At 40.7% G+C, this 27,252-nt stretch overlaps 1 protein-coding gene across 2 annotated transcripts in view; it reads left to right on the forward strand.

Moving 5' to 3' along the window:
• Nucleotides 1–27,252, forward strand: part of lft (Limb expression 1 family member lowfat) — a 466,904-nt gene that overhangs the window by 188,328 nt on the left and 251,324 nt on the right. For both annotated transcript variants that reach the window (XM_090389036.1, XM_090389037.1), the window contains exon 2: nucleotides 17,234–17,397. In XM_090389036.1, coding sequence (XP_090245162.1) covers nucleotides 17,234–17,397 — 164 coding nt within the window. The remainder of the gene's footprint in view (nucleotides 1–17,233; nucleotides 17,398–27,252) is intronic.

Raw genomic sequence — 27,252 nt, forward strand, 5'->3', positions numbered from 1 at the left:
TATGCTTATCTTTGGTGACACCCCGATTTCTAGGCAAAATTATATATCTCTTTTGGTGATTACCCTTACTTCTAATCTCTCTTGGCACAATCACATTACAAATATTGCTTCCTCTGCATCTACAAAACTCTTTTCTCTTTCACTCTCGGCGTTACTTTTCTTCCAAACAGCTGCTCACTCTGTATAAATCGCAAATCCGCGCTACCATGGAATATTGTTCCCACATCTGGGGTGGTGCCCCCAAAACTTCTCTCAGGCTTCTTGATTCCATTCAGAAGAGGGCAGTTAGGTTAATTAATGATTCATTTCTAACAGAGTCTCTCCACTCGCTGTCTAATAGATGTACTGTTTCTGCTGCATGCCTTTTCTACAGATACTTCCATGCGCACTGTTCTTTTAAATTGGCTTCTATAATTCCCGCTCTCTCTTTCAAAACAGTCCGAACACATGCAGGCATCAGCCAACATCCATGTACTGTCCAACTTCAAACTCACAGAACCAACTTTTCATCTTCCTCGTTTATTCATTCAACTGCTGTTTTCTGGAACAACATTGCTTCATGCATATTCCCTGAAAATTACAGTCTACAGAAGTTCAAGTCCAATGTCAACAAATATCTTCTTTCGTCTTCTCAACCTCCAACCCAAGCACGGTACTATAGGTTCTAATACCTCTCTTGTTTGGGGTTTACATAAAAAAAAAAAAAAAAAAAAAATTGGGATACGAATGCGAAGGTACAAATATTTCCAAGAACAGTACAATTGAACTAATCACAAAAACAAATAAAAGTTTGTACTTACTGGGGTAAGATTTTAACCCTGCCCAAGAAGACAAAACTGTACCATAGGAGATAAGATGCTGTACAACAAACTTCCAATTATGTACTTACATGTGAGGCTCAGAGGAGATTATATACTTTGGAAGCAGCTACCTAGGGAAGGGAACCAACCAACAGGAGCCAAGATGATGTTACAGAATTAGTCCCAAAAACTCCTGAAGCAGAAAGTTCTGTTTATATGATTTAAATACTCTGGAAGCTGATATACAATGGAGGGAAAGGCAAGAGGAGTGTAAGAGTAACATCGCTGAATATTGTATAACCCCTAAAATTTAACGGGCTGCATAGGGACTGTAGAATCAGAGAGATGTATAAATGAAATTAATCTTAACTATTTTTAATGCCAGGAAATTCAATTAAAATTAAGGTTGTGACATAATTATATAATTAGAGACAATTTAAGGTAAAAATTAAAATAACATCTGTACAAAAAAAAAAAAAAAAAACCATTAACTGGATAAAGGAAATTTCTTCAATCTGCTTAGATTATAATTGCTTCAGAACTTGCTCTTCTGTGGTTTCTTCTATTAGTTTCTGCTCTGTATAATATTTTTAAGCGTTGTGTGCTCTTCATCTAGGGATTGTTGTGTTTGGATGTGGTTTCTGTGGATGTTTAGTTTAATTTTGTTCTTGAAAAGGCTGAAAAACTGCTAGATGTGTCTGTTGATGGAAATATTATTTTTATAATTTCATGAAGAAGAATGATTCTTCAACAACCCATTTGCATTAAGCAATGCTGTGGGGACCACGAGACCCATTGAAACTTCTTCCAAAAATGGTTGCATTGGAGAACGTGGAATGCCGGATCTGATTTACTTACTCTTCCAAAGCGAACATCCTTGGAATGTTCCTGAATTATTTTTGAATCTCCTGTAAGACTCTCCGATATACATTCTTTGTGGTAGACTGGACCTTTGTAGGTTTTTTCGGCTTGATTTCTCCCTGTATTCTAAATGGACTTTGCTCATGAAAAATATTAAGATCCCCATTGTCTTCCTATATGTTCGCTAATTGCTGGAATGAAGCGAATAGTTATAGATTTCAGATTTCGTAGCCTTTGGTTAGTTTTAGAACTTTCTAGTGGTTTCGTATACATTTTTGTTAACGACGTTTACCAGGTAATTATTCTTCATAGCAGAATTCTTGATGTATGAGACTTCTTTTTGAACTTGGCTTTGGTAGATGTTTAGGGCTCTTAAGGTTTAGGACCTCAAGTTATCTACCTTGGTTGAATGGGATCGAAGTTTAGGAAAATTCTGGTGTCTGTTGGTTTTCTGTAAATTGATTTTTTTAGGCAACTTGGTTTTCTTTCCAGTAGTACGTCCAAGAAAGAAAGTTTCTGGTTGTTTCCAGTTTGAAGTTAATTTTACTGTGCAAGTTGTTGAGGCTACTAAAGGTTTGGAGGTTTCCATGGTTCCATATTACCGTCCATATTGTCACCGATGTAACAGATCCAAAGTTTTGACTTTAAGGCTGCTGCTCCAAGAAATTTGTTTCGAGGGACCTCGAAATAACAACTAAGTACACTGCTATACTGCGTGAATATGCGTTGAAGTGTTACCACATCAATCTTTACCCTGTTGGCAATGTTTCAAGGTTGTAATGAATGCAATCTTCATGCCACGAGTAGAATCTTGAAACGTTGCTAATATTTTAAGTGTTGATTTATGTGGTAACTCCTCAGTAAATTCATTTTAAAATTGTTCCGGTCTGGCGGACGTCCACAGAACGTAATTTGCCAGAGTGGCAAATGGTCAAGCGTAGGATTAAATATGTGCATGTGCTTTGGGTGAATGTGGTTCAAGACTGTGTGACTACTGAATATGGTATAATTTTTATATTCTCTCTATTTCGTGAACTTCTCTGACCTTATGTGGTCTTTTCGGAGTGTAAACATTTTATATATATATATATATATATATAAAAAACAGATACAGTATATAATACCAGTGAATTAAAACTGTAAAAATAGTGGGAAGATTAAATAAACTGGATATGTCAATTGCACCAAAGCGCGCAAAGCAGCAGCAAAGGATGCAAATGTATATATATTTCTATATTCTAATAATTATGAGTTACACGACAGCCAAAAGCAAAGATATCCGAAATACAAATAAAATAAATAATTAAAAAATGGTGGCCTGTAAAATAAAATAGATTACATGAATATAATAAAAGTAATGGTAGCTGGCATCAGATAAAGGTGGGTAAATTTGGATATGGTTCAAAAAGGGAAAATAAAGCAAAAATTCGATTAAATCTGATATCAGCAAAGGTAAAAGCTGATACATCATCAGGTAATTTATCAGGGGACTAAACCTGACCATATATCAAAAGACTGCATTTCTATACTTGCCCAAAACTGAAGAAGATAAAGTTTTGAAAATAAAGCACATAAGATTGAAAAGCAATATATCTCTTATAAAATATGGACAAGGTAGTCCATATGCAGTGTTTATAAAGAAAGTTACGGTAAAATTAACTGGATACAAAATAATTTTAAGTACAATAGGAATAGAAGAAACGACAAAACGCTAACGCCAATACCAAAGGCGATATAATGAAATTTAAAAAAGAAAATCAAATTTAAAATTAAAAGTGTTAAAAATTTCAAGGTTAAAAACCTGAGATACAGAGAAGAAAGGGTTGGAAATGACAGTGTAAAGACATTTATGTCATTATGATAGCTGCAACCACAGCAGTAACAAACGGACAATCCCATGTGTTAATAATTTATAGTAATAAAACTAACATGAGAGAGAGCTGAAAAAAAGACATGCAACAAATGCACCAATATATACTATGCTGCCATGGTTCATTAGTAGAGGCATTTGATGCAAGAAAGCAAGCTTATGCAGCATCAGCCAAAAAAAAAACCACTTCCACTTCACCGTTCGTTCGAAATACCTGTCCAGCTGAGCCTTAAACTTATTTAGGCTATCAACTTCCACGACAAGGGATGGAAGTCTGTTCCACCAACCAACCACCTGCTGGCTAAAGTCAAATTTCCGCACGTCTATCCTACATCTGTCTTTCCTCAATTTGAATTTATGCCCTCTCAGGTGATTATTCTGAGCAAGAGGAAGAATCCCATCAGCATTGAGCATGCTCAAACCATTCAAGGCACCTCCGTAGCCAGGTGGGAAGGAGCAGCAGTGTAACACACCCTTCTTGATTAGACTGGGGTTCAAGCCCGTCACCACCAAATACGGAGGATGCAGAAAGGTCAGGGAATGACCACCGCATATCCCGGAGCAATATGGCCTTAGTTGCTAATGCTCCTAAAATCCAAATAACATAACAAACCATTCAAGGCTTTATACACCTCCATCAGATCACCTCGCTGGTGCCTAGTCTCCAGACATTGTAATTTGCAAAACTTAAGCCTTTCTTTGTAAGAGCACCCCTTTGTTCCATTCACTAATCTTGTTGCCCTGCTCTGTACTTGTTCCACCAGCTCTACATCCTTCTTGAAATGAGGCCTCCAGACATGTATACAGTACTCTAGGTGTTGCCTGACCATTGCCTTATACAAGGGAATAATCACCTCCCTATCTCTGCTAGAAAAATTCCTATATATCATTGACAATACACCATGAGCTACTCTTGCAGCCCATCTGCACTGCTCAGAGAACTTCATATCTGCCTGCACAACCACCACCAGGTCCCTTTCATTCTCTACCACTGTCAGTGTAGTACCACAGAGTTGATACGTTGCTCTGTCTGGGCTTGCTGTTTCCCATATGTAGTACTTTACATTTGTCAATGTTAAACTTCATTTGCCACCTCTCAGCTCATCTGCTCAACCTTTCCAGATCCTGTTGCAGCAGCATAGTGTCAGTAGTGTCCTCGACAACCCTGCCTACCTTTGTATCGTCTGCAAACTTGGACATTAAGCTTGATATACCATCATCAATATCATTTATAAATACAGATAACAATAATGGACCCAACACTGAACCCTGAGGGACTCCACTAATAACATTAGTCCATGACGAGCAGTGTTTATTTTAGTATTAGTATTTTAGTATTAGTAATGGCCGCATGGTGCAAGAAAGCCTATGGCTTATGCTGCACTAGCCAAAAAAAATCCAAACAAAACAATGATAAAAAAAAAAATACTAATAATTAATAAGAAAAAAAAAGGAAATTAAACCTATCATTCTATGCGCTTCCCTTACCCGAAAGTACTATCCAGATGACCTTTGAATTTCCCCAAACTGTTGGCCTCTCCACCCATGAAGGCAACTTATTCCAGTAATTTATAACTCGCTGGCTAAAATAAAATTTCCTTCAGTCCAATCTAAACATTTCCCCCCTGTACTTCAATTTATGTCCCCTAGTTCTAGCATCATTTATAATCTTTAAAATTTTGTCCTCATTCATTTTACTGATGCCTCTCAGAGCCTTAAACACCTCAATCAAATCTCCTCTAAGGTGTCTAGTTTCCAAACTCTGCAACCCACATATTCGAAGTCTTTCTTCATAAGGACGCCCTTTTGCCGATCTCACCAGGCGAGTTACCCATCTTTGCACCTTTTCAAGAAGCTCTATGTCTTTCTTTAGGTGCGGTCTCCATACTTGAACACAGTATTCCAAGTGTGGTCTAACATAAGCCTTATACAATGGGATTATCACGTCCCTATCTCTACTTGCAAAAGTTCGATAGATCATCGATAGGACACCATGGGCCTTCCTTGCAACCTGTTTACAATTCTCAGAGAATTTCATGTTTGACCGTATTGTAACACCCAAGTCCCTTTCCTCCAGTACTGGGTTTAGTTGAACTCCACCAAGTGAATAAGTTATTTTGGGATTACTGTTTCCCAGGTGTTAATACCTTACACTTTATTGGATTAAAGCATACCTGCCATTTTTCTAACCATTCCTGAAGTCTATCTAGGTCTCTCTGAAGAAGCTCAGCTTGACAGTGATCATTAACTACTCTACCATTTTTAACAGCATCTGCAAATTTAGACATCACGCCCTCTATCCCTTGATCAATGTCGTTTATGAAAATTAAAAACAACAGTGGTTCTAATACTGATCCTTGGGGAACCCCACTTCTTACATCAACCCAATCTCAGGAATAGCCATTTATCACACCCCTCTGCCTACTGCCCCGAAGCCATCCTTCTATCCATCTAAGGATTTTCCCAGTGATTCCAACCTGTTCCAGCTTATAAAGCAACCGCTCATGTGGGACTGAGTCAAAAGCTTTGCTGAAATCTAAATAAACAATGTCAAAATTATTCCCTAAATCCAGCTCGTGAGTGACCCTTTCGAAATAGCGAACCAGATTTGTTAAACATGATTTTCCCTTTACAAAACCATGCTGAGTATCCTTGAGAATTTCAATTCGATCCAAATGATCCTGAATTCCACCCTTGATCATTGCCTCCATGATTTTCCCTACTACTGAAGCGCCGACCGGGCTAGCCAGGTGGGTAAAGTGCCTGCCTGGAAACCCCAAGGTCGCGGGTTCGAATCCCGCCTCGGGCTTGGATCAAAGTACTGCAAAAACTTTGGGAGGTGCACTATGGCCACAGAAGCCGATGCGCCAACAACTACCGAAAAAAAAAAAAAAAAAAACTACTGAAGCCAGAGTGACAGGTCGATAATTTCCAACTTCACTTTTAGAGCCTCCCTTATGTATTGGAGATACATTTGCACTTTTCCAATCCAAGGGAATCTCCCCAGAGTCTAGTGATGCTTGCATAATTAACTTCAATGGTTCAATGCACTCGCTTGCTGCCTCCCTTAAGATTATAGGTTATATTCCATCAACTCCAGGAGCCTTACTGGTCTGTAGGCTCAAGTTTTTTTCATTAAATAATCTTGCGAAATATCAATATCATTAATTACATATTTTTTAACTGCACTCCCAAAATTTCCCATTGCCACAAAAGGTTTTTCATTTGTAAATATCGATGCAAAATAACTGTTGAGTTCATCTGCAATGGCAGCTGGTGTATTTAATACTATCCCCTTTCCCTTACGTAAAGGTCCGATCTGGTTTGTCCTGCTCTTCTTGGCATTTATATATGTGAAGAATTCTTCACCCCCCCCCCCTCTTTTCTAGTGATTTCTCATAAACTGCCTTTGCCTGTCGAACCTTTTCTGTGGCTCTATTACAGATCATAGCTGTTATAGGCTTCAGTACTTTTTATTGCTCTGTAACCTTTCCATGCCACCTTTTTCTGCTCAAGTAATGTGGCAACTTCACTATTCATCCAACTTGGAACCCTCCTCGTGGAGTATTTTTTTTTAATGGTATATACACATTCAAGGCATCTGTGATTAATGTTTTAAAAGCGTACCACAGTTCAAATGTATTCATTTTCTGCACGATATCTACCCAGTTAATAGAGGCCATGTAGTACCTTAAGGCATCGTAATTTCCTTTTCTGAAATTAAAACCTATTCCTTTTCCTTTTACTTCTGCTACCTCTCTCGACATCATCCACTGTAGAACTCCGTGATCACTTCCTGCTACTGGTTCCTCTACTGTCAGCCCTGTTATGTCATCTGATTCATGGGTGATGATGAGGTCTAGGACATTCTTTTCTCTAGTACTTTCCCTGACATGTTGATACAAATAACAGTCATCTAGTTGATTTAAAAATTTTGTTCCCCATGTCGAGTTTCCTTCCCATTTACTCGAATCAATTGGAGGCAAATTGAAATCGCCCATAATAAGGCAACGGCGCTTACTTGCCCATTCCATTTGCATGTAGAGGCTTTTGTCATAATCTTCACAATCACCTGGTCTGTAGATTACTCCTACTCGCATTATACCATTTTTCTATACTAGCATGTGAAATGTCTGAATCCGGGAAAGCTATCATCGCACTCAGGCTGCTTCTGATAAGAAGCATTACCCCACCACCCTTTCTATCTACCCTAAAAAGTAATCCTTCCTAAATACATTATACAAGCCATACTGAAACTCATCATCCCCACATTCCGGGTGGCACCACGTCTCCGTAAGCCCTATTATGTCCGTGTTACTTGTTTTAACCAGCAGTTCGAATTCGCTCATTTTATGACGACTCTTCTAACATTACTGTATAAACAATTAAGATTTACTATTCTTTTATATTTAACAACCCTAACACAACCCTTGAAGTTTTTTAAGCTCTCTTCCCTGATATTAGCTACCCGCTCACATGAAAGGTTTCCGTCCCCAGAACATCTAGATAATACGTCCAGTTGGGGTAACAGATAAGAACTCTTAAGGTATGTGCAAGAGTTACTTTGACCTATATTATCAGATAAACGCGTGTCAATATTACACACATCCCCAACCCCTAACTAGCAGTTTCCCTCATCCTTTAAGGTATCCTCAATAATACTGGCAAAAACTTTTGCACCACCTTTGTTTAAGTGTATCCCATCTCTACAAAACAAATTCCTTCTACCTACAAGTGTGGGCCATGCTGATAGAAATTTCCCCCCTAAAGCCTTGCAGATTCCTTCAAGTCTTGAGTTAATCCACAAGGCTCTTAACATATAATCCCTCCTATCGTGTCTCAGCAGAATTGCAGACACATAGACATTATGGCCTAGCTCGCGACATTTCCTCAGCATGGTCCTGTATTTTTCCAACAAATCGTCAGATCGTGTACATTTAATATCATTAGTCCCCACATGAATAATAATATTCTCTTTACCCCCTTTAAAATCTGACAATCTGTTGGTGACATCATCAATAGTTGCTCCCGGCAGACATACCCTGGTTCTACTCCACCTATCCTTATTACAAAAAATATTCCCCATTTCTCTGACAATGGAGTTTCCAAATAAGTGTCCTTTTTAACCAGAGTGGCACTTGGTTTTTCTCTTTTGAGGCTCGAATCGGGTGTGCATCACTTGGTAGATTGCTGGAGTCTTGAGTCCCTGACGAGCTCTCAGATGCATTATTCTCGAGGGCAAGCACCCGTTTTTTCAGGGACTCAAATTGTTCCATCAGTGCACCAAATTGTAATTTAAGACCAGTGCACTCCTTACATCAATCACAAAGAAAAGAATCCCCAGGTGAGGTAGGATTAGTCACCAGGTCGACGTTGGAAAACATTCCACACGTTCCACAACGGATTAAATCATTACTCACCCGTAAATCGCCATCGGCTATTTCCGTGTGAATCACGATACCCTGTGACGTGTTTAAGGCAGATCTCGTAACTACCATTGTAAAATTAAATAAATATCAGTGAAATTTAACTTTGTAAAATTATATCTATAATATTATTAAAATCAAACTGTTACAGGAAAACTTATAACAAAATAATCCAACAATATCTAAATAAATCAAATATTTAAAAGCACTATCCAAAAGTAAACCACTTAACTGAGGAGCCCTGACTAAGCACGTCTGCTCACCTCGAATCATTGTCCATTGATTACCACTCTCTGTCTTCTACCCCCCTTTATCCATAGCAGCAATTTGCCTCCAATGCCACACTGCTCCAATTTGTGCAGCAGTCTTCCATGTGCAACAGTATCAAAAGCCTTTCTAAGATCCAAGTATATAATATCAAAGTTATTCCCTGCATCCAGTTCTTTTGTGACTGCATCATAGTATCCACTCAAATTGGTCAGGCAAGACTTCCCCTTAACAAAACCATGCTGTGTCCGAGCTATAACTGAAGTCTTGTCTAGATGATCCTGCAGTGCTTTTTTAACCAGTGCCTCCATTAATTTTCCTGGAACAGAAGTTAAACTGACATATTACTTGTAAGTCTATAATTACTTGTGTCAGCCTTTGATCCTCCTTTGTGAATTGGGGTCACGTTTGCACATCTGCAGTCTGTGGGTACCTCCCCTTGAGTCCAAGGAAGCTCTCATAATTATGGCTAAGGGTTTGCTTACTTCCTTTGCTGCCTCCTTTAATGTAACTGGATAGATCCCCTCCACCCCAGGTGCTTTTCTTGTGTTTATTTTCAACAATTTCTCCTCCACTTTACTCTCAGTTATTACAAGATTCTCTAGCTTACTGCCAGAGTTGAATACACCTCTGGCATTCCCCTCGCTGAATAACTCCTCATGTGTGAATGTCGATGCAAAATTATCATTTAGTTTGTTAGCTACCTGAGCAGGATCATCAACAGTTGACCAATCGATATCAAGTGGACCAATCTGATTCATTCCCTTCCTTCTAGAGTTTACATAAGTAAAGAACTCTTTGCTGTTTTTCTTTGCATCCCTTGCCAAAGATTTCTAGTAATCTGCCTCCGCCTGCCTAACCTCCTTTGTAACTTGGTTACAGATCAACTTATATCTGTCATAGGCTTCTGTGTCACTTGTTAATTTGTATGTATCCCATGCATGTTTCTTCTCTGCCATATGCCTCATCAGTTCATCTGACATCCATTTAGGCCTAAACCTTGAACAATATTTCTTGGTTGGTATGTAAAGCCTAGTAGCTTCCAAGATAAGTTCTTTGAATGCTTCCCATTTTGCATTTGCTGTTGGTAACATCATCAGTTGGTCCCACTGTATAGAATTTAAATACTGTCTCAGTCCATTGTAGTTGCCTTTACGAAAGCAATAACCCTTCCCTTTACCCCTAATGGTAGTTACCTCTTTGAGTAAATCCCACTTCAGGACACTATGATCACTGCCACCTAGTGGTTCATTTATCTGCAGATTTTTAATGCATGAAGAATCACTACTGATAATCAAATTAGCATTAGCATTAGTAGAGGCATTTGATGCAAGAAAGCAAGCTTATGCAGCATCAGCCAAAAAAAAAAAAAAAAACCACTTCCACTTCACCCCTCTGTTCGTTCAAAATACCTGTCCAGCTGAGCCTTAAACTTATTTAGGCTATCAACCTCCACCACAAGGGATGGAAGTCTGTTCCACCAACCAACCACCCGCTGGCTAAAGGCAAATTTCCGCACGTCTATCCTACATCTGTCTTTCCTCAATTTGAATTTATGCCCTCTCAGGTGATTATTCTGAGCTAGAGGAAGAATCCCATCAGCATTGAGCATGCTTAAACCATTCAAGGCTTTATACACCTCTATCAGATCACCTCGCTGGTGCCTAGTCTCCAGACACTGTAATTTGCAAAACTTAAGCCTTTCTTCGTAAGAGCACCCCTTTGTTCCATTCACTAATCTTGTTGCCCTTCTCTGTACTCGTTCCAGCAGCTCTACATCCTTCTTGAAATGAGGCCTCCAGACCTGTATACAGTACTCTAGGTGTGGCCTGACCATCGCCTTATACAATGGAATAATCACCTCCTTATCCCTGCTGGAAAAATTCCTGTATATCATTGACAATACTCCATGAGCTACTCTTGCAGCCCGTCTGCACTGCTCAGAGAACTTCATATCTGCCTGCACAATCACCCCCAAGTCCCTTTCATTCTCTACCACTGTCAGTGTTGTACCATAGAGTTGATACGTTGCTCTGGGGTTGCTGTTTCCCATGTGTAGTACTTTACATTTGTCAATGTTAAACTTCATTTGCCACCTCTCAGCCCATCTGCTCAACCTTTCCAGATCCTGTTGCAGAAGCATAGTGTCAGTAGTGTCCTTGACAACCCTGCCAACCTTTGTATCGTCTGCAAACTTGGACATTAATCCCGATATACCATCATCAATATCATTTATAAATACAGAAAACAATAATGGACCCAACACTGAGCCCTGAGGGACTCCACTAATAACATCAGTCCACGATGAGCAGTGTCCATTGATTACCACTCTCTGTCTTCTCCCCCTCAACCACCCCTTTATCCATAGCAGCAATTTGCCTCCAATGTCACACTGCTCCAATTTGTGTAGCAGTCTTCCATGTGCAACAGTATCTAAGATCCTTTCTAAGATCCAAGTATATAATATCAAAGTTTTCCCTGCATCCAGTTCTTTTGTGACTGCATCATAGTATCCAATCAAGTTGGTCAGGCAAGACTTCCCCTTAACAAAACCATGCTGTGTCTGAGCTATAACTGAAGTCTTGTCTAAATGATCCTGCAGTGCGTCTTTAACCAGTGCCTCCATTAATTTTCCTGGAACAGAAGTCAAGCTCACAGGTCTATAATTACTTGTGTCAGCCTTTGATCCTCCTTTGTGAATTGGGGTCACATTTGCACCTCTCCAGTCTATGGGTACCTCCCCTGAGTCCAAGGAAGCTCTCATAATTATGGCTAAGGGTTTGCTTACTTCCTTTGCTGCCTCCTTTAATATAACTGGATAGATCCCATCCACCCCGGGTGCCTTTCTTGTGTTTATCTTCAACAGTTTCTCTTCCACTTTACTCCCAGTTATTTCAAGATTCTGTAACTTACTGCTAGAGTTGAATACACCTCTGGCATTCCCCTCGCTGAATAACTCCTCATGTGTGAATGTCGATGCAAAATATTCATTTAGTTTGTTAGCCACCTGAGCAGGATCATCAACACTTGACCCATCAATATCAAGTGGACCAATCTGATTCATCCCTTTCCTTCTAGAGTTTACATAAGTAAAGAACTCTTTGCTGTTTTTCTTTGCATCCCTTGCCAAGGATTTCTCGTAATCTGCCTTCGCCTGCCTAACCTCCTTTGTAACTTGGTTGCATATCAACTTGTATCTATCATAGGCTTCTGTGTCATGTGTTAATTTGTAAGTATCCCATGCATTTTTCTTCTCTGCCATATGCCTCATTAGTTCATCTGACATCCATTTTGGCCTAAACCTTGAACAATATTTCTTAGTTGGTATGTAAAGCCTAGTAGCTTCCAAGATAAGTTCTTTGAATGCTTCCCATTTTGAATTTGCTGTTGGTAACATCATCAGTTGGTCCCACTGTATAGAATTTAAATACTGTCTCAGTCCATCGTAGTCGCCTTTACGGAAGCAATAACCCTTCCCTTTACCCCTAATGGTAGTTACCTCTTTGAGTAAATCCCACTTCAGCACACTGTGATCACTGCCACCTAGTGGTTCATTTATCTGCAGATTCTTGATGCATGAAGAATCACTGCTGATAATCAAATCAAGAGTATTACTCCCTCTAGTTGCCTCCCGAACATGCTGATGTAGAAAACAATCATCCAATAAATCCACAAAAGCCCTGCTAGTGTGTGAGTATCCAGCCCCCAAATTCCAGTCAATATCTGGGAAATTAAAATCTCCCATTATAAGACACTCTGATTTACTGGCCCACTCTATTTCCCTGTACAGTTCCTTATTATACTCATCAGAGTCATTAGGCCTATAGCACACTCCTACTCTCAATTTTGATCTCCCAATGCTTATGTCACACCAAACTGACTCCACACTGCACTGTCCAGCGATGTCGACTGGCTTCACTTCCTTGGTTTTTATGTGTTTCTTAACTAATAGCATAACACCTCCCCCCTTCCTATCCTGTCTATCCTTTCTGTAGACGTTGTACTCCCCAAATTGCAGTTCCGCATCCCTTATATCTGTGTGACACCACGTCTCTGATATCCCAACAATATCTGCCTTCGATGTTTTGAGCAATACCTCAAATTCATCAAATTTATTTACTAAACTGCTAGCATTGGTGTACACACAAGTGTACCTGCACCTGTTTCTATTCTTAGCTACCCTAACACAACCCATATGTTTACTTGTACCACAATGGCTCCCAGCAGTCTCTGAAATACCATGCATCTTGTTTTTCAGGCTTCTGCTCATTCTAATAGAAGCAGTGCAAGAATCTCTTTCACCTCTGCCAGTGGCTACTGTCAATCTATTGGTCTTTGTCTCCCCCCAAGCTAGCAGTTTTCCGACCCACCTAACACTGCCTCGATAGCATCAGCAAATATTCTTGCACCCTTTCTATTTAAGTGTATCCCATCCCTGTAGAAGCAATCTCTCCTGTTAACAAGTACAGTCCAGGCTGAAAAAAATTCTACCCCTTGAGCCTTGCACAATCTTTCCAGGGCCGAATTGATCGACAAGGCTCTCATCATATACTCCCTCCTATCGTGTTTGGGCAGAATTGCAGACACTTTCAAATTCAACCCTAATTCTCGGCTTTTGTTTAACAGTGACCTGTACTTGTTAAGTAATTCTGCCGGTCTCCTACTCTTAATATTATTAGTGCCAACGTGTACAACTATATCACCTTTTGTGCCCTTAAAAGATGATATTCGCTCTACAACGTCATCAACCTTTGCCCCTGGCAGACATACCCTGGTCCTGTTCCACCTATCTTTTTTACAAAGCATGTTCCCCGTTTCCCTGACAATAGATCAATAAATCAAGAGTATTACTCCCTCTAGTTGCCTCCCGAACATGCTGATGTAGAAAACAATCATCCAATAAATCCACAAAAGCCTTGCTAGTGTGTGAGTGACCAGCTCCCAAATTCCAGTCAATATCTGGGAAATTAAAATCCCCCATTATAAGACTCTCTGATTTACTGGCCCACTCTATTTCCCTGTACAGTTTCTTATTATACTCATCAGAGTCATTAGGCCTATAGCACACTCCTACTCTCAATTTTGATCTCCCAATGCTTATGTCACACCAAACTGACTTGACACTGCACTGTGCAGCGATGTCGACTGGCTTCACTTCCTTGGATTTTGTGTTTCTTAACTAATAGCATAACCCCTCCTCCCTTCCTATCCTGTCTATCCTTTCTGTAGATGTTGTATTCCCCAAATTCCAGTTCTGCATTCCTTATATTTGTGTTACACCATGTCTTTGATATCCCAACAATATCTGCCTTTGATGTTTTGAGCAATACCTCAAATTCATCAAGTTTATTTACTAAACTCCTAGCATTAGTGTACACGCAAGTATACATGCACCTGTTTCTATTCTTAGCTACCCTAACAGAACCCATGTGTTTACTTGTACCACAATGACTCCCAGCAGTCTCTGAAATATCCTGCATCTTGTTTTTCAGGCTTCTGCTCATTCCAATAGAAGCAGTGCAAGAATCTCTTTCACCTCTGCCAGTGGCTACTGTTAATCTATTAGTCTTTATCTCCCCCCCAAGCTAGCAGTTTTCTGACCCACCTAACTTTATTAGGTACACCTACCTAGTAGCGTGTTGAGTCTCCTTTAGCCCTCAAAACAGCCTGAATTTGTCTAGGGATGGATTGAACAAGATGCTGAAAACATGCAGAAGTGAGTGTGTCACTCAATTCCTTGAGATTTGACGGATGTGTAGCCTGCAGCGAACATCCCTTTCCAGCTCTTCCCAAAGATGTTCAATGGGATTGAGATCCGTGGACTGAGCGGGCCATTGCAACAAAGAAAAGTCGTTGTGTTCCTGGAACCATTCCATAGCGATTCGGGCTTTGAGCACCGGCGTATTATCCTGCTGGAAGTAACCATCTGACCGAGGATAAACTGTCAATGTGAATGGGATGCACTTTATCAGCAACGATGTTTAGGTAAGAGGTCGCATTCAGACATGAATCATTGGGTATCAATAGACCCAACGTGTGCCAAGAAAACATTCCCCACACCATAACACTGTCCCCCCCACCACCTTGCACAGTAGTCATCTGACATGACTGGTCCATGGATTCATGTTGTTTTCGCCAAATTCAGCTTTTAATCAACATGATGCACCAGGAAATTTGACTTGTCAGACCAAGCAACTGTTTTCCAATCCTTGATAGTCCAGTGCTGGTGTTGCTGTGCCCACAGGATGCGTGCTCTCTTGTTTTTTATTGATAACAAAGATACACGATGTGGCAGTCAGCTTTTGTAGCCCATTAGCGACAAAGTGCGACTAGTGATCCGTTGTGATATTTTGTTCTGCGCACCAAGTTTGTATGACGTGATGTGTGACATTGTGACCCGTCTGTTTGCTTGCAAAATTCTAGCCATTCTTCTCTGACCTCTCTCATCAACAAGCGATTTTCTTCCACAGGAGTTCTGTTGTGAGGATGTTTTCTGTTCGTTGCACCATTCTCGATACACCCTTAAAACTGTGGTGCGTGAAAAGTTCAAGAGAACTGCCTTTTCAGAGATGCTTTGTCCAGCATGTCTTGCACCTACTACCATGCCATGTTCAAAGTCCGTTAGACCACTTCTTTTCCCCATTCGTGCTGCGGTTTGTATGCTTAACTGATACTAGAAAGGTTGTTCTGCTACGTTTATATCCAAAACTGTGGTCATGTAACTTGCAACATTGTGGGACAAACCATTTGTGTGCACAGCAGGGGTATACCTAATAAAGTGGCAGCACAGTGTATGTACTGTATATATTTATTTATGAAGTGTCTAGAAATATTACTCTCTGGAGTCTTTGCTGATAGTTTCGGCTTTCAACCATTGGTCGTTCTTATAACAATATGAATGCTGTGTGGTACATTGACATTCTGAACAACTGAGTTGTTCCTATATTCTGGCAGAAAGAAGTGTGGTTGTGCCCTTTGCTCCTTCAGTATAATATGGTACTAATATATTACTACGTAACCTGTGGTGACTTGGTTTAAAGCTGTGGGCATACAAAAGCTTCATCAAGCTGCACTTCACCTCCACTATTAGCTACAGGATAGGTAACACTCCCGCAATTAGGAGAAGAATTGACTACTGTGTTGAATGAGAAATGGAACAAAATACCGCCTTAATGGTAACAAATGTTGGTTTTGAATATACCGATGACGACAGTGTGCAATTGAGTGCACAGATGGGCCCAGTAGCTTATCAACCATATTATCAATAAAAGGTTCTTTTACAAATGTGATTAAACTTTACAATCTAATAAAATACGTAGAATATTCAAAAAGTTCCTGGAATCGCAGGCTGGTGTTTAAATTATATTCGATACAGCCGTAAGATTTCTTGGACATTGACGTCGACCTTGTGGAGCCAGCATGAACTGGCTCGACCACTTCACTTGTGTGCCACAGCTCATTGATTGCGGAGTGTCGTAGTTTGATCAGCATGCTAACATCAAGTTTTTCTTTAAACTTGGGAAAAGTTAGAGAGACACTCCAAGCATTACTGAAACTTCATGGAAATGATGCTTTGTTTTATTTTCTTATGTAAAGACCATAACAAAAATTGGTTTTGTCAGTTTGCTGGACGAAAAACCCAGTTTCCGTGTGGAAGGGGGGAAAAAAAAAACTACATTCAATTCTCTCCTGAATCTGAATAACTCAGCTACATTGTGAAAAAAGCCCATAAATTCCTGGCGTCATTGACTGGATTGGAACTGTGGTCTTTCCAACCGGTGTGGTGAGGACGGTGATTATACCAACTATGCTACCCACGATAGTACATGAGTTTTTTTTTAATTAATCGATTTAAAACACAAAGGAAACAATGATTTTTCTATAACAGATTTTGCTCTTTGAATTAATTTTTATTAATGATGTTTTTGCTTACTTAACATGAAGAGTAAACACTAATGTTATATTTCGTTTCTTTTTATTTCATGAGATTTTTCTTCCGTTTTCTGTAGTGAATGTCGTTGAAGCCCTCCAGGAGTTTTGGCAGATGAAATTAGCCAGAGGTGCCGATCTAAAAAATGGAGCTTTGGTCATATACGAGTCCGTCCCATCTTCTAGTCCTCCATACGTTTGTTATGTTACATTACCCGGTGGCAGCTGTTTTGGAAGTTTTCAGGTAACTATTTTGTTTTAATTTTAATATAATTTGGGCATTGAGGAAATAGTATGGGCGGTGCCTTTTGAGGATATGAACATAATGGCGAATTCTATTAACATTCCCAGGGTAATATGACCAGTGTGCTTTCTTCCTGGTAAATACGCTGCTCAAATCTTGCAACCACATTCTCTTATTTCCTGTGAACTAATTTGGACAAAGTTCGAAGGGAAAGACTACCTGTTCCTCGATATTTCACATATTTCATTCTGTTCACATTTATCTTCTCTTCAAGCTTGTATTCTACAATCCCCTTTACTGGGTTTGCTTGATTCAAGCGATTTAGCAATCGCCAACTGTCTGTAATAATTGAAGGTTCAACTTTGTTTACAGTTTCACGAAGTGTTTCATAGCGCTCACTTTTCTTTATAACCGTATGCTTTTCAAAGTTAAGTTAGTTTAGCGATGAACTCCAATCGTTACCGCACTTGGGCCCGGGGAGGCAGGTCAGGTACCCAATAGATTTTTTTGTATTCTGGCAGGCCCGGCCACCTAGATTCCAAAGATTTCAGTGGCAAGGGCCTATGTGAAAAAGAAAATAAAATAAATAAATAAAAAACGGGGTTAATGCTAGAATATAAAAGGCCAAGAGAGGTTTATCTAAGCATGATTTAAATTTGGACGACATTATTAATTGATAAGTTGTGTGGGATGTACACTGTGAGTTAGACAGAGAAGTGGGGGGAAACAGGAGTATGGGGACGATAGAGAAGGCGACCCCAGAAATTCAGTGAGGCAGGCCCATGCCTAACCAGGCAGAAGAAGAGGGTGGAAGGGGAGAGGAGACAGGAACCAATCTCCTCCCCCCAGCCAGGGAGGAGAGTAAAAGAAAACCAGGCTAGAGTGCTTGGTTTGATTGCCAATGTGGCTTGTGGTAGAAAAGCTGCTGGTGTTTCCAGTGTCTGGGTTTTGGAGTCTTGAGTGGGATCAGGTACTGGAAGATCTGATCTGCAGATTCAGAAATGGAAGGATGAAGGAAGTGAATTTCAGTTCAATTGAACTTCAAAGAGGTTGACGGTTGATGCTACTTGAGAGGGGTGCCCAGACTCTGTCTCAAGTTATTGGCCTTGGTGGTTTAGGCTGCTTAATGTTCTTCGTCTGCTCAAGACATCCTGTGCAAAAGTGAAGTATTTATAATTTTCATGAGTATGAATTAGTATATATTCTTGTCCTTTGGCAAATTAATAATCTTTGATCAGAATAGATTTCAAGTCTTCTTAGTCAGGACAGTCATACATTATATGATGCGAAGACTCGTCAGTGCCACAGTGGCAGCGTGGATCATCTGTGATGCCCACTGATGTTAATTTTTCTTCTATTGACCCATGGCCTGTGAGGAGGTATGTTATGTACATGCCAGGGGAAAACCAGCTTGGGGCTCTTCGGAATGTGAACGTTAGGGATGAATTTCTTTGTAATTGCTCCCTTAGTTGATATCGTCCACCTGCCCTGCCAGGCCTGCTGCAGGTGTGCGGGAAGGCGCCTTTTCTCTATCTTGCGATTGATTGCTGGGTTGGTAGTGAATCCAATGGTGGAAGTGGAGATTCCTTTGGACAGATCATACAACATGCCTCATCTAATTATTTCAAGGTCCAGAGGGAGGACTCCAGCGAGGACTTGGAGAGCAGGAGTGATCACCATGCAGCAGGCTCTGGTGATGGTAAGTAATATTGCTCTTTGAATGATGACTAATTTCTTCTGATTTGTGACAATAGTTGCCCAGTTCTACCAGACTCCTGCAGCATATGAGATGGCTAGAATAAAGAGTGCTTTGTGAAACAGGGCTAGGGTATGTCGGTTTAGACCCGAGTCCTTGTGGATGACCCATGCCACCAGTGCTGTGTAATTTCCTATCTTCTTTTGGATATACCGTAGGTGTGGAAGGAAGGACATTTTTGAGTCCAGGATTACACCACGGTGCTTAAGCTGGGTGTGGTGCTTGATGGTTGTGACATTGATTTTGGTCTGTGGTGGTCTGGTTGAGCTTAGGTTCCCTTTCAGGAGGATGCTGGAGGTGTTCTCAGCCGAGATTGTCAGGTTGTGCTGGGTAGACCACTCCTGGAGGAGCCAGAGCACTCGGTTAGCAGAAATTTCAAGCTGGGCTCCTGAGCTGGTAGGCACGGAAAGGATCAAATCATCTGCATAGGCTTGGGGATCTTAACATGGCCAAGATCTTGATTTAGAACTCATCCAGGACCATGATCCAGAAAGTTGGTCCTAGGACCGATCCCTGTGGATCTTTCTGATCACCCTGGAGTAGACAGGTCTCTGCAATGACAGATCTGTTACATAGATAGCTTTTAATGCAGGAGTAGAAATTTTGAGGAATCTGTGCTTGCCTGAGCCTGCCAAGGATGCTCGGCCACCAAAGTGAGTCGAACGCCCAGGCGAAGTCGACTGCAATTACAAGGAAGTATTTTCCAGGTGTGGATTGAGCAGATGTTATCAGGTTATTTAGTGTGTCTACTGTCGAGCTCCCCTGACGGAATTCATACTGGTTGTCTGGCTGTAGGTTTGTGTTTGTATAATACCTGTGTATTCTGAAGAAGATGAGTCTCTCAAAGAGTTTGCTGAGAACAGTTAGGAGGGTGATTGGTCTGTATAACGTTGGCTGTTGTGGCAGTTTATTCGGATTCTTGTGGAGAAGTCGGAGATTAGCTGTCTTCCATTCAAGTGGAAAGGATCCTTTTGCCAGACAGTGGCTGAAAAAATTCAGCAGTAAGTATGGCTTGTAGTCTACTACACTTCTGACATTCTTGGTCTCCAGAAGGTCAGGATCTGGGCATTTCCTGTCCTTGAGTTTCAATACTGCTCTATGAAGTTCCTCCAGGGTGAAGGGCTCTTCAGTTTTCTGTATGATGTAGCACTCATTGGAGGCACACAGTTGGGCTTGTATTAGTGTGAGGTCAGAGATTGGTGGCCTGAAAATGGTATTCAATATGTTATTAATTTACTGCTCCCAGGTAGTGGTTATTGTGCCTTGTGATGTGAGAGTGGTTGTCAGAACCTCTCCCCTGGGGAGTTTATTGGTGGTAATTTTATATACAACCCCCCAAGGGTCGATAATATATCGAGGACAGTACAATGTCAAGCCAGAGACATGAAAATGTGTGGGCCATGTCTATGATGTGTTATGCCCATTGTTTGTCCGGCTTATTGGCCTCCAGGCCCCTACTGGGGCCTGACATAGCCCATACCTCACTTCATGGAGGCTAGCCGGGTGTGTACAGTATCAAAACAAGTTGCTCTAGCAGGTCCTGCCACATTTTCCTGGAATTTCAGTGGCTAGGGCCTAAAAAAAAAAAAAAAAAAAAAAAAAAAAATGCACGCATTTCACGTTAACGCTTAATGAGATTGCTGTTAAGAAATTGCTGGTTGGGGTTGAACGCTAGAGAGATGTGCTAAAAGGCCTACAAGGCCTCTTAACACATCTCTCCAGCGTTCTTTTAACACATCCCTCGTAACAGGTTGGGCAAAATTTTGATGTTATTAAATTTAGTTGTGTGGAGCTATACGCTAGATGAATGATAATAGTGGGAGGGGGCTGAAGACTGGGGGAACAGAAGTAGAAGTAAGGGGTTGATAGAAGAAATAATCCCTGGTAAACAGTGTAGCATGCCCATGCCACACCAGAGGGAAGCTTGATGACAGGTGGGGGAGGTAATAAAAAGTCATCTCCCCCTGCCAGGGATAAGGGTTGGAAGCAGGCTGGGCTAAGTGTCCAGCCTGGGTTGCCGTATGGCTTAGGCAGTAATCAGCTGCAGTCCTGGTTTTTGTTCCAATATCTTGGTTGTCCTTTTCTTGTGGTGCTGGTCAGTTTTTCATATCCGTGTGTTTGGTTAAGTATGATTGTCTTTTCCTTGGGGTCAATTTCCTTTTGTTCATCTCTGGTTTAAGTCAAGTGTGCAGTGCCGGTTATCATTAATTCTTGTGATCAGTTGTGGTTGTTGAGTCAACTGTTGGGTTGAGAGGAAGCTTTTGTGCTTGCTGTTTCTCTAGGTGTTTTGAGGTCACAAACTTGAAGTTTCCCTGTTTGTCGCAGAAGATGCTCACTTTATTGAGAGCTTAGGTTTTCTTGACTTGTGGGGTGATAAGATCTCTTACGGCCCCAATTCTTTCTTTCCCCAGTGGGGGTGTCTTTTGTTGTTTGCACTTTCTCCTATGTTGGTAATTCCTTTTGTTGTCATTTATCTCGCAACTTTCCTAGTTGGGGGTTTGGTGGTTGTAAAGTTTGTTGCTTGGTATATATGATCTGGGCAAAGTCTGAGAAGGCTCTGTAAGTTTCGGCCCTCTCCAGAAAGTGGGGGTCATTATTTCTCGGGATGAATTGAATCTTGGTGATTTACTCTCTATTGCTATATCGATTTTATCTGGTAAATTTGCTGAAAAATTGCAATTTTAAGTGTTACTGGCACACAATTTCTCTATATCTGTACTCAGCCGGTTCACAAGATTTATTCTCTATTGCTGTATCGATTTCACAATATCTCAGACTTAAACTTCTTGGTTTAATTAAGTGTTCTTCCTTGACTTTTAAGAGTGTTCTTCCTAAAAATCAGCATGTACTTCCTCTTTTTGATTATTGTGATATTATTTGTTCCCCACAACATAGTGTTTTACTGCAAGTGGCGCTGAGGTTCCCCTCCAACTCCGCATAGTGTACGGTGTGTCGCAATACTAGTGTGAGTTTTAGTGTATTCTGTGTTGGTATGTTGTTCCTTTCGGCCATTATATGCGGTTCCCCCCTGATGGGAACCCATCCATCACCACTAGGAGGTAGGACGGGTGTAGATAAAGTTTCTGACTGGGTCGAACCCTTGGCGCCGTGTGAACTTGCCAGGGAGGATCCCTAAAAAAAAAAAAAAAAAAAAAACTGGAAGCGTTTTTATTGGAAAAGGAGCGTGGGGTTGATAGTTCGAGTATTGGAAAAAAAAGTAAAGATAAGGAAGGTGGATGATAGGAAGGCTTCCACCTGTAAAATGAAAGTTAAAGGGATTGAGGGGCAACTCTTTGGAAGGAACTTATCCTTCAGAGGGGGGGGGGACTACTAGGAAGATAGAAAAATTTGTGGTGGTAGGGTCCACCAGGCAAAAGGTTTGGATGGGAGGTGGGGAGGGATACAGGTATTGAATGGGAGTAAAGTCATAGGGCAGGGGCACCCTATGTGGGTTCCACACAACATAGTGTCAAGTGGAACCGAGGGTCTCCCCCAACTTCGCGTAGTAACTCTGTGATGCATACAGTTCACTGTAAAGGCCAGAATATGTAAGTGTAATTTATGAAGTGTAGTATTTGGTTGTTTTGCTTCTGGCCATTTAGCCGCAAGTCCCCTATAGGGATTCCACATTGCCCATCACTAACTATGTGGAGATAGACCAGGCAGTAGAGGAGAGCCAATGATATTCAGGCAGGTCCTAAAAAAATCATAAAAAAAATAAAAATTATATTATAGTCAAGCACGGGAATATTAGTGCAAAAAAAGGAGTAAAGTTGGGAGCAAGTGTACTGGCTGTAGAGAAGGCAACTGCCCGAGTTCGGTGGAGCAAAGTTGCTCCACCAGGAGAAATAAAGGGGAAGGGAACAAGTCCCGGGAAAAGGAAAAAAGTCACACAGCAAAGGAGCCGGGTAATAATCACCGAAATCGCCGTAGTAGTGGCCAAAGACCACTAGAATCCTATGTCCAAAGACAGGGTTGACAAATTCTACCCCAATAATATTGGTGTTAGCAGATATATTGCAAGTTTTACTGGCAGAGTAGAGCCTTTGAAGCATTGAGCTGGTAGCTAAAGTCAAGCATCATCTTGGTCCCCAGTATGAGTATGTGAGAGGGTCTTCCGTCTTTAAAACAGATCTTGGGAAAATTTGGTGAACGCATGATAGTACTAATCTTCTGTAATGAGCAAGTGTTCATATCCCTGTGGTAAGTCTTGGAACCTAGTTTAAAAGATGCTACGAAGGTCCTCATAGAGTGGGCAGATGTATAGATGGTTCCAGTCCTCGATCTGTCCACAAGAACAATACGATTATCTATTATGCCCATGAAAGAGAATTTGATTGGAACCATGCCCAGTTACTAGATAAGTTGCGTAAAGACCTCGGGAGAATCAGGATGGAGCTTTGGGAAAAACAAGTGAAATATCAGGAAGAAATTTTTTGGTAATTTGGTGATTTGTCAGTCTGTCCATTTGGCCTGTCAGTGTCTGTAGAAGCTTAATGTAATTAGTTTCTTCTCAGTCTTGCTTTCATTGAGGGTGTTGATGGTCCGAAAGATGGAGTTTGATAAACGCTCACCAAGTGACAGAGGAGTTGGCTGTCGTCGTGCAATGCGCGGCCCAAGGGCATCCCACACATGTTCGTTTGGATTTAAGTGTGTGCTTGTGCTGGCCAGGACAGTCGTTGGATATTTTCAGTTACAATATATTCTCCCACCATTTGAGCTCTTATGTGCAGTGGCGTTGTTGTGCATTGAAAAGAAAATCTGGGCCAACCGTACCTATGGTTCAAGGATTTGTTCTCGGTGCCTCAGCGCATTTACAGGAATGTTTTTGACCCCTGTCAAAAACATGAAGAGGGGTGCGGCCCTTGATGATTATTCCACCCCACACGGGAACACCACCTCCATGCGTAAATGTCCATTTCTCTGACGTTAGAGGGATGACACCTCATTCCTGGTTGTCTCCAGATGAAATAACGTGTAGAATCGGATTGTAGGCTAAAAGGATTCTTCAGAGAACAGAACTGTACCCCATTTGTCAGGGCTCCAAGTTTATGTCACCAAATTCGACGAGCTGTGTGGTGGTTTGGTGTTAATGGAATTTTGTTGTTTATTTATTTTATTTTTTTGTATTTTGTTGTGGCCTCCAGAGTTTCCCCTATATGTCGCTGTAGCTTCTGAAGGCACTAGGCCAAGGCCGGCAACTGTGTGTGTGTGTTATGTAATATACGTGTGTGTTTTGTTGTTGAGTGCCGGCGCCTGGCATTTCGCAGCCAGGGGGAATGGAACACCTGGTCCCTTGACTCCCATTCCAAGCCATGTGGAGGCAGCCAGGTTCCACAACCAGGTGGAGACTCTTATTGAGATTTCAAGAGAACTTGAAGAAATCTCAAAGATCGAATGAATGGAGAAAGGGAAATAGAAGGAGAAGTGTGGGAAGGGGAGGAAAGAGGACAGACAGTGGGGGAAGAAGAAGACATCTGCTGAAAAAAAAAAAAAAAAAAAAAGCAGCAGCAGAGTGACTAGTAAACATCAGTCTTATCGCCACAACCTATACACTATTTACATCACAATTTAGGCATGATCACCGCTCTGAAAATCATCCAAAAATTTATCTTTTTGTAATCATGAAAAAAAAACACACTCATATTGCCTTAAAACTAAAAGACAAACCAATCACTGGCACAACAAAACAGAGGCCAGACCAGAGCAAATCCAAATAAACATCCTTCCAACCAGATATGAACCCCACTGGAATGGCCAGCACTATATGAAGCTAAAACAGTAATTTCAACACATTATACTTAAACATCAAAGTTAAATAGCTCATCTGAATCAGGGAGCTTAACCAAAAAAAAAAAAATAATAATAGTACTTCTTTTATTATTATTATTATTATCATCTGTTTATTCCAGTAAAGGAAACCACCCCAGGATGGCAAAGTGCCAGGAGGGTGCTAAGTACATATCAGGGTACGAGATACTACGTGCAGTGGGTTACATATACTGAACACGTAGTCTCGTACCGAAATATTATATACAAATTTTATGTTTAATATATACAGTATTTACACATTAATGATTCTGTACATACATTATACAAATCATATATTTACAATTCACTAATAATTCCATATATAACTTACATATTTATATAACTGTTAGAGAAGGTATATTTTTCCAGTCAACCAACAGCCTACCAAATTATTATTGTTCTTAAAGCAGAAAGTTTCACTTTTACTCGCAATTCTCTGGTACTTTGCAGCCAATTCATATTTTGGTAAGTCTGTACAAATTCTGGAAGATCTCTTTCCGGTATGCTGCATTTGATGGGAAGAATCTTTGCAGGCTACTATGATTGTTCAGGGCTGGGAACAGTGGATTATTTACTTTTCTGCAACGTCTAGCAGTGGCACTCAGTTTGACTAGAATATTATCCAGGGCTGGAGCATCTACTCTGCCTGTGAGCATTAGTGTGAGTGTGTGTATGTTCCTGTTAATTATCTGCTGCATCCAGGGTGTGATGTTAAGGTTTGAGTAGAGAAAGGCCCTTGAGATAGTAAAAGGGTGGCCAGCAACTCTGTTAAGCCATCACAAGAACCAGTACTCGATCCCAAGGATGGACTTATAATGTGAATCTGGAGCTGAAGACCAGATTTGCGAGGCATACATTGCAATTGGCTGAGGATCCCTAATTCCTACCAGTTCCTGTCTAGTAGCCTTAAAACAGTAAATATTTTTGTCTTCATATGGGCGAAGTGTTGAAAAAAGGTGAGTCTGTCATCCCACTTAAGACCCAGGTCCAGGTGAGAGTGCACTTTTTCCACACTAGATCCGTTCACGGAGATCGAGATGTCATTTATTCTGCTTGTAAGTTATGGCCATTTGGACAGACTTCTGTGCATTAATACGGAGCCCGATGCAAGCCAGATAGCTCTGAAATTCTCGGATTGTGTTATTTGTCATCTGCCAAATACCTTCTGCTGATTCATGGTCTTTGGAAGTGATGAATAATTTTACATCGTCAGCATATATTATAAAATTGTAGTACCCTGCAAGAAACGGCTCCAGGGGCGGCCGCGAAGAGGGTAGCCGAAAGAACCTCCCCCCTGTCACATTCCTCGTGAGATGGTAAAGCAAGATTGTAGCTTTTGGTGCTTAACAGTAAGTTTTCTGTGTTCTAGCAAGCTGCTTATTACAGTTAAAAAATTTCCTCTTACATCAAAATAATTCCTTAAAATCGCAATGAGTGCTGGAATTGAGACGTTGTCGTAGGCTGTGGAGATATCCAAAAAAATAATATCAATTTGTTTTTTCTCATTTAGTGCTTTCTGTATGCAAAAAAGGGTTTCCAGTAAGTTTGTTATTGTTGATCTCCCCAAAATGACCGAGTGCAAATGTGGTGGTCTGTGGCTGGAGCAGTGTTGATTGATGGTGGGAAGCTTTTTCGAATACCTTCTGTAGGGTGCAGCTAACAGAAATTGGTCTGTAATCCTTAGCCAATTTTGGATTTTTAATTTTTGGTATTAGGGTTGCAATGTAATTTTTCCAAGCTTGCGGGAAAGCTCCTGACCTACTGATTTCCTGATAGATGTGCAGTAAAAGATCTATGATAAATGGGCTACTTATTTTAAGGATGAACATTGGAAATTTGTCTGGTCCAACAGTGGCCTTATTGGACAGATCGTTGATTGCTTTCATTACGCTCTCTTTGGTGATTTGTACTTCACTCAATGGAGGTCTTGTTGGTTCCTCTATTGTTGAATAGTTTCGCTTGTTTAAATCTTTCAGGAAGTCCAAAATTTTGTTGCTATTATCAGTGTTCTCAATTTGATTCAGTCCAGGCAGGTAACCAAAAGTGTTATTAGCCCATTCCTTGAAAATGCATTCGGTCATATTCTTTGTGCTATTTCTATTGCTAGTAATTCTTTTTGCTCGTTTTAGTTTGTTATGAACAGCACTGCAGTGTGCCTGTCGTTTTGCTTTGATGAAATGTGCTCTTTCCTTCTTATAATGAACGTGATCGGCAGGATGACCCGTTCTTTGCTATTTTCTATAAAGTTTTTGCTTCCTGAGGAAACTTGCTTTCAGTTATGGGTTGAA

This window comes from Mastigoproctus giganteus, chromosome 14 (genome assembly GCF_048544385.1).
Source record: "Mastigoproctus giganteus isolate SK-2022 chromosome 14, ASM4854438v1, whole genome shotgun sequence".
NCBI classification, from domain to species: Eukaryota; Metazoa; Arthropoda; class Arachnida; order Uropygi; family Thelyphonidae; genus Mastigoproctus; species Mastigoproctus giganteus.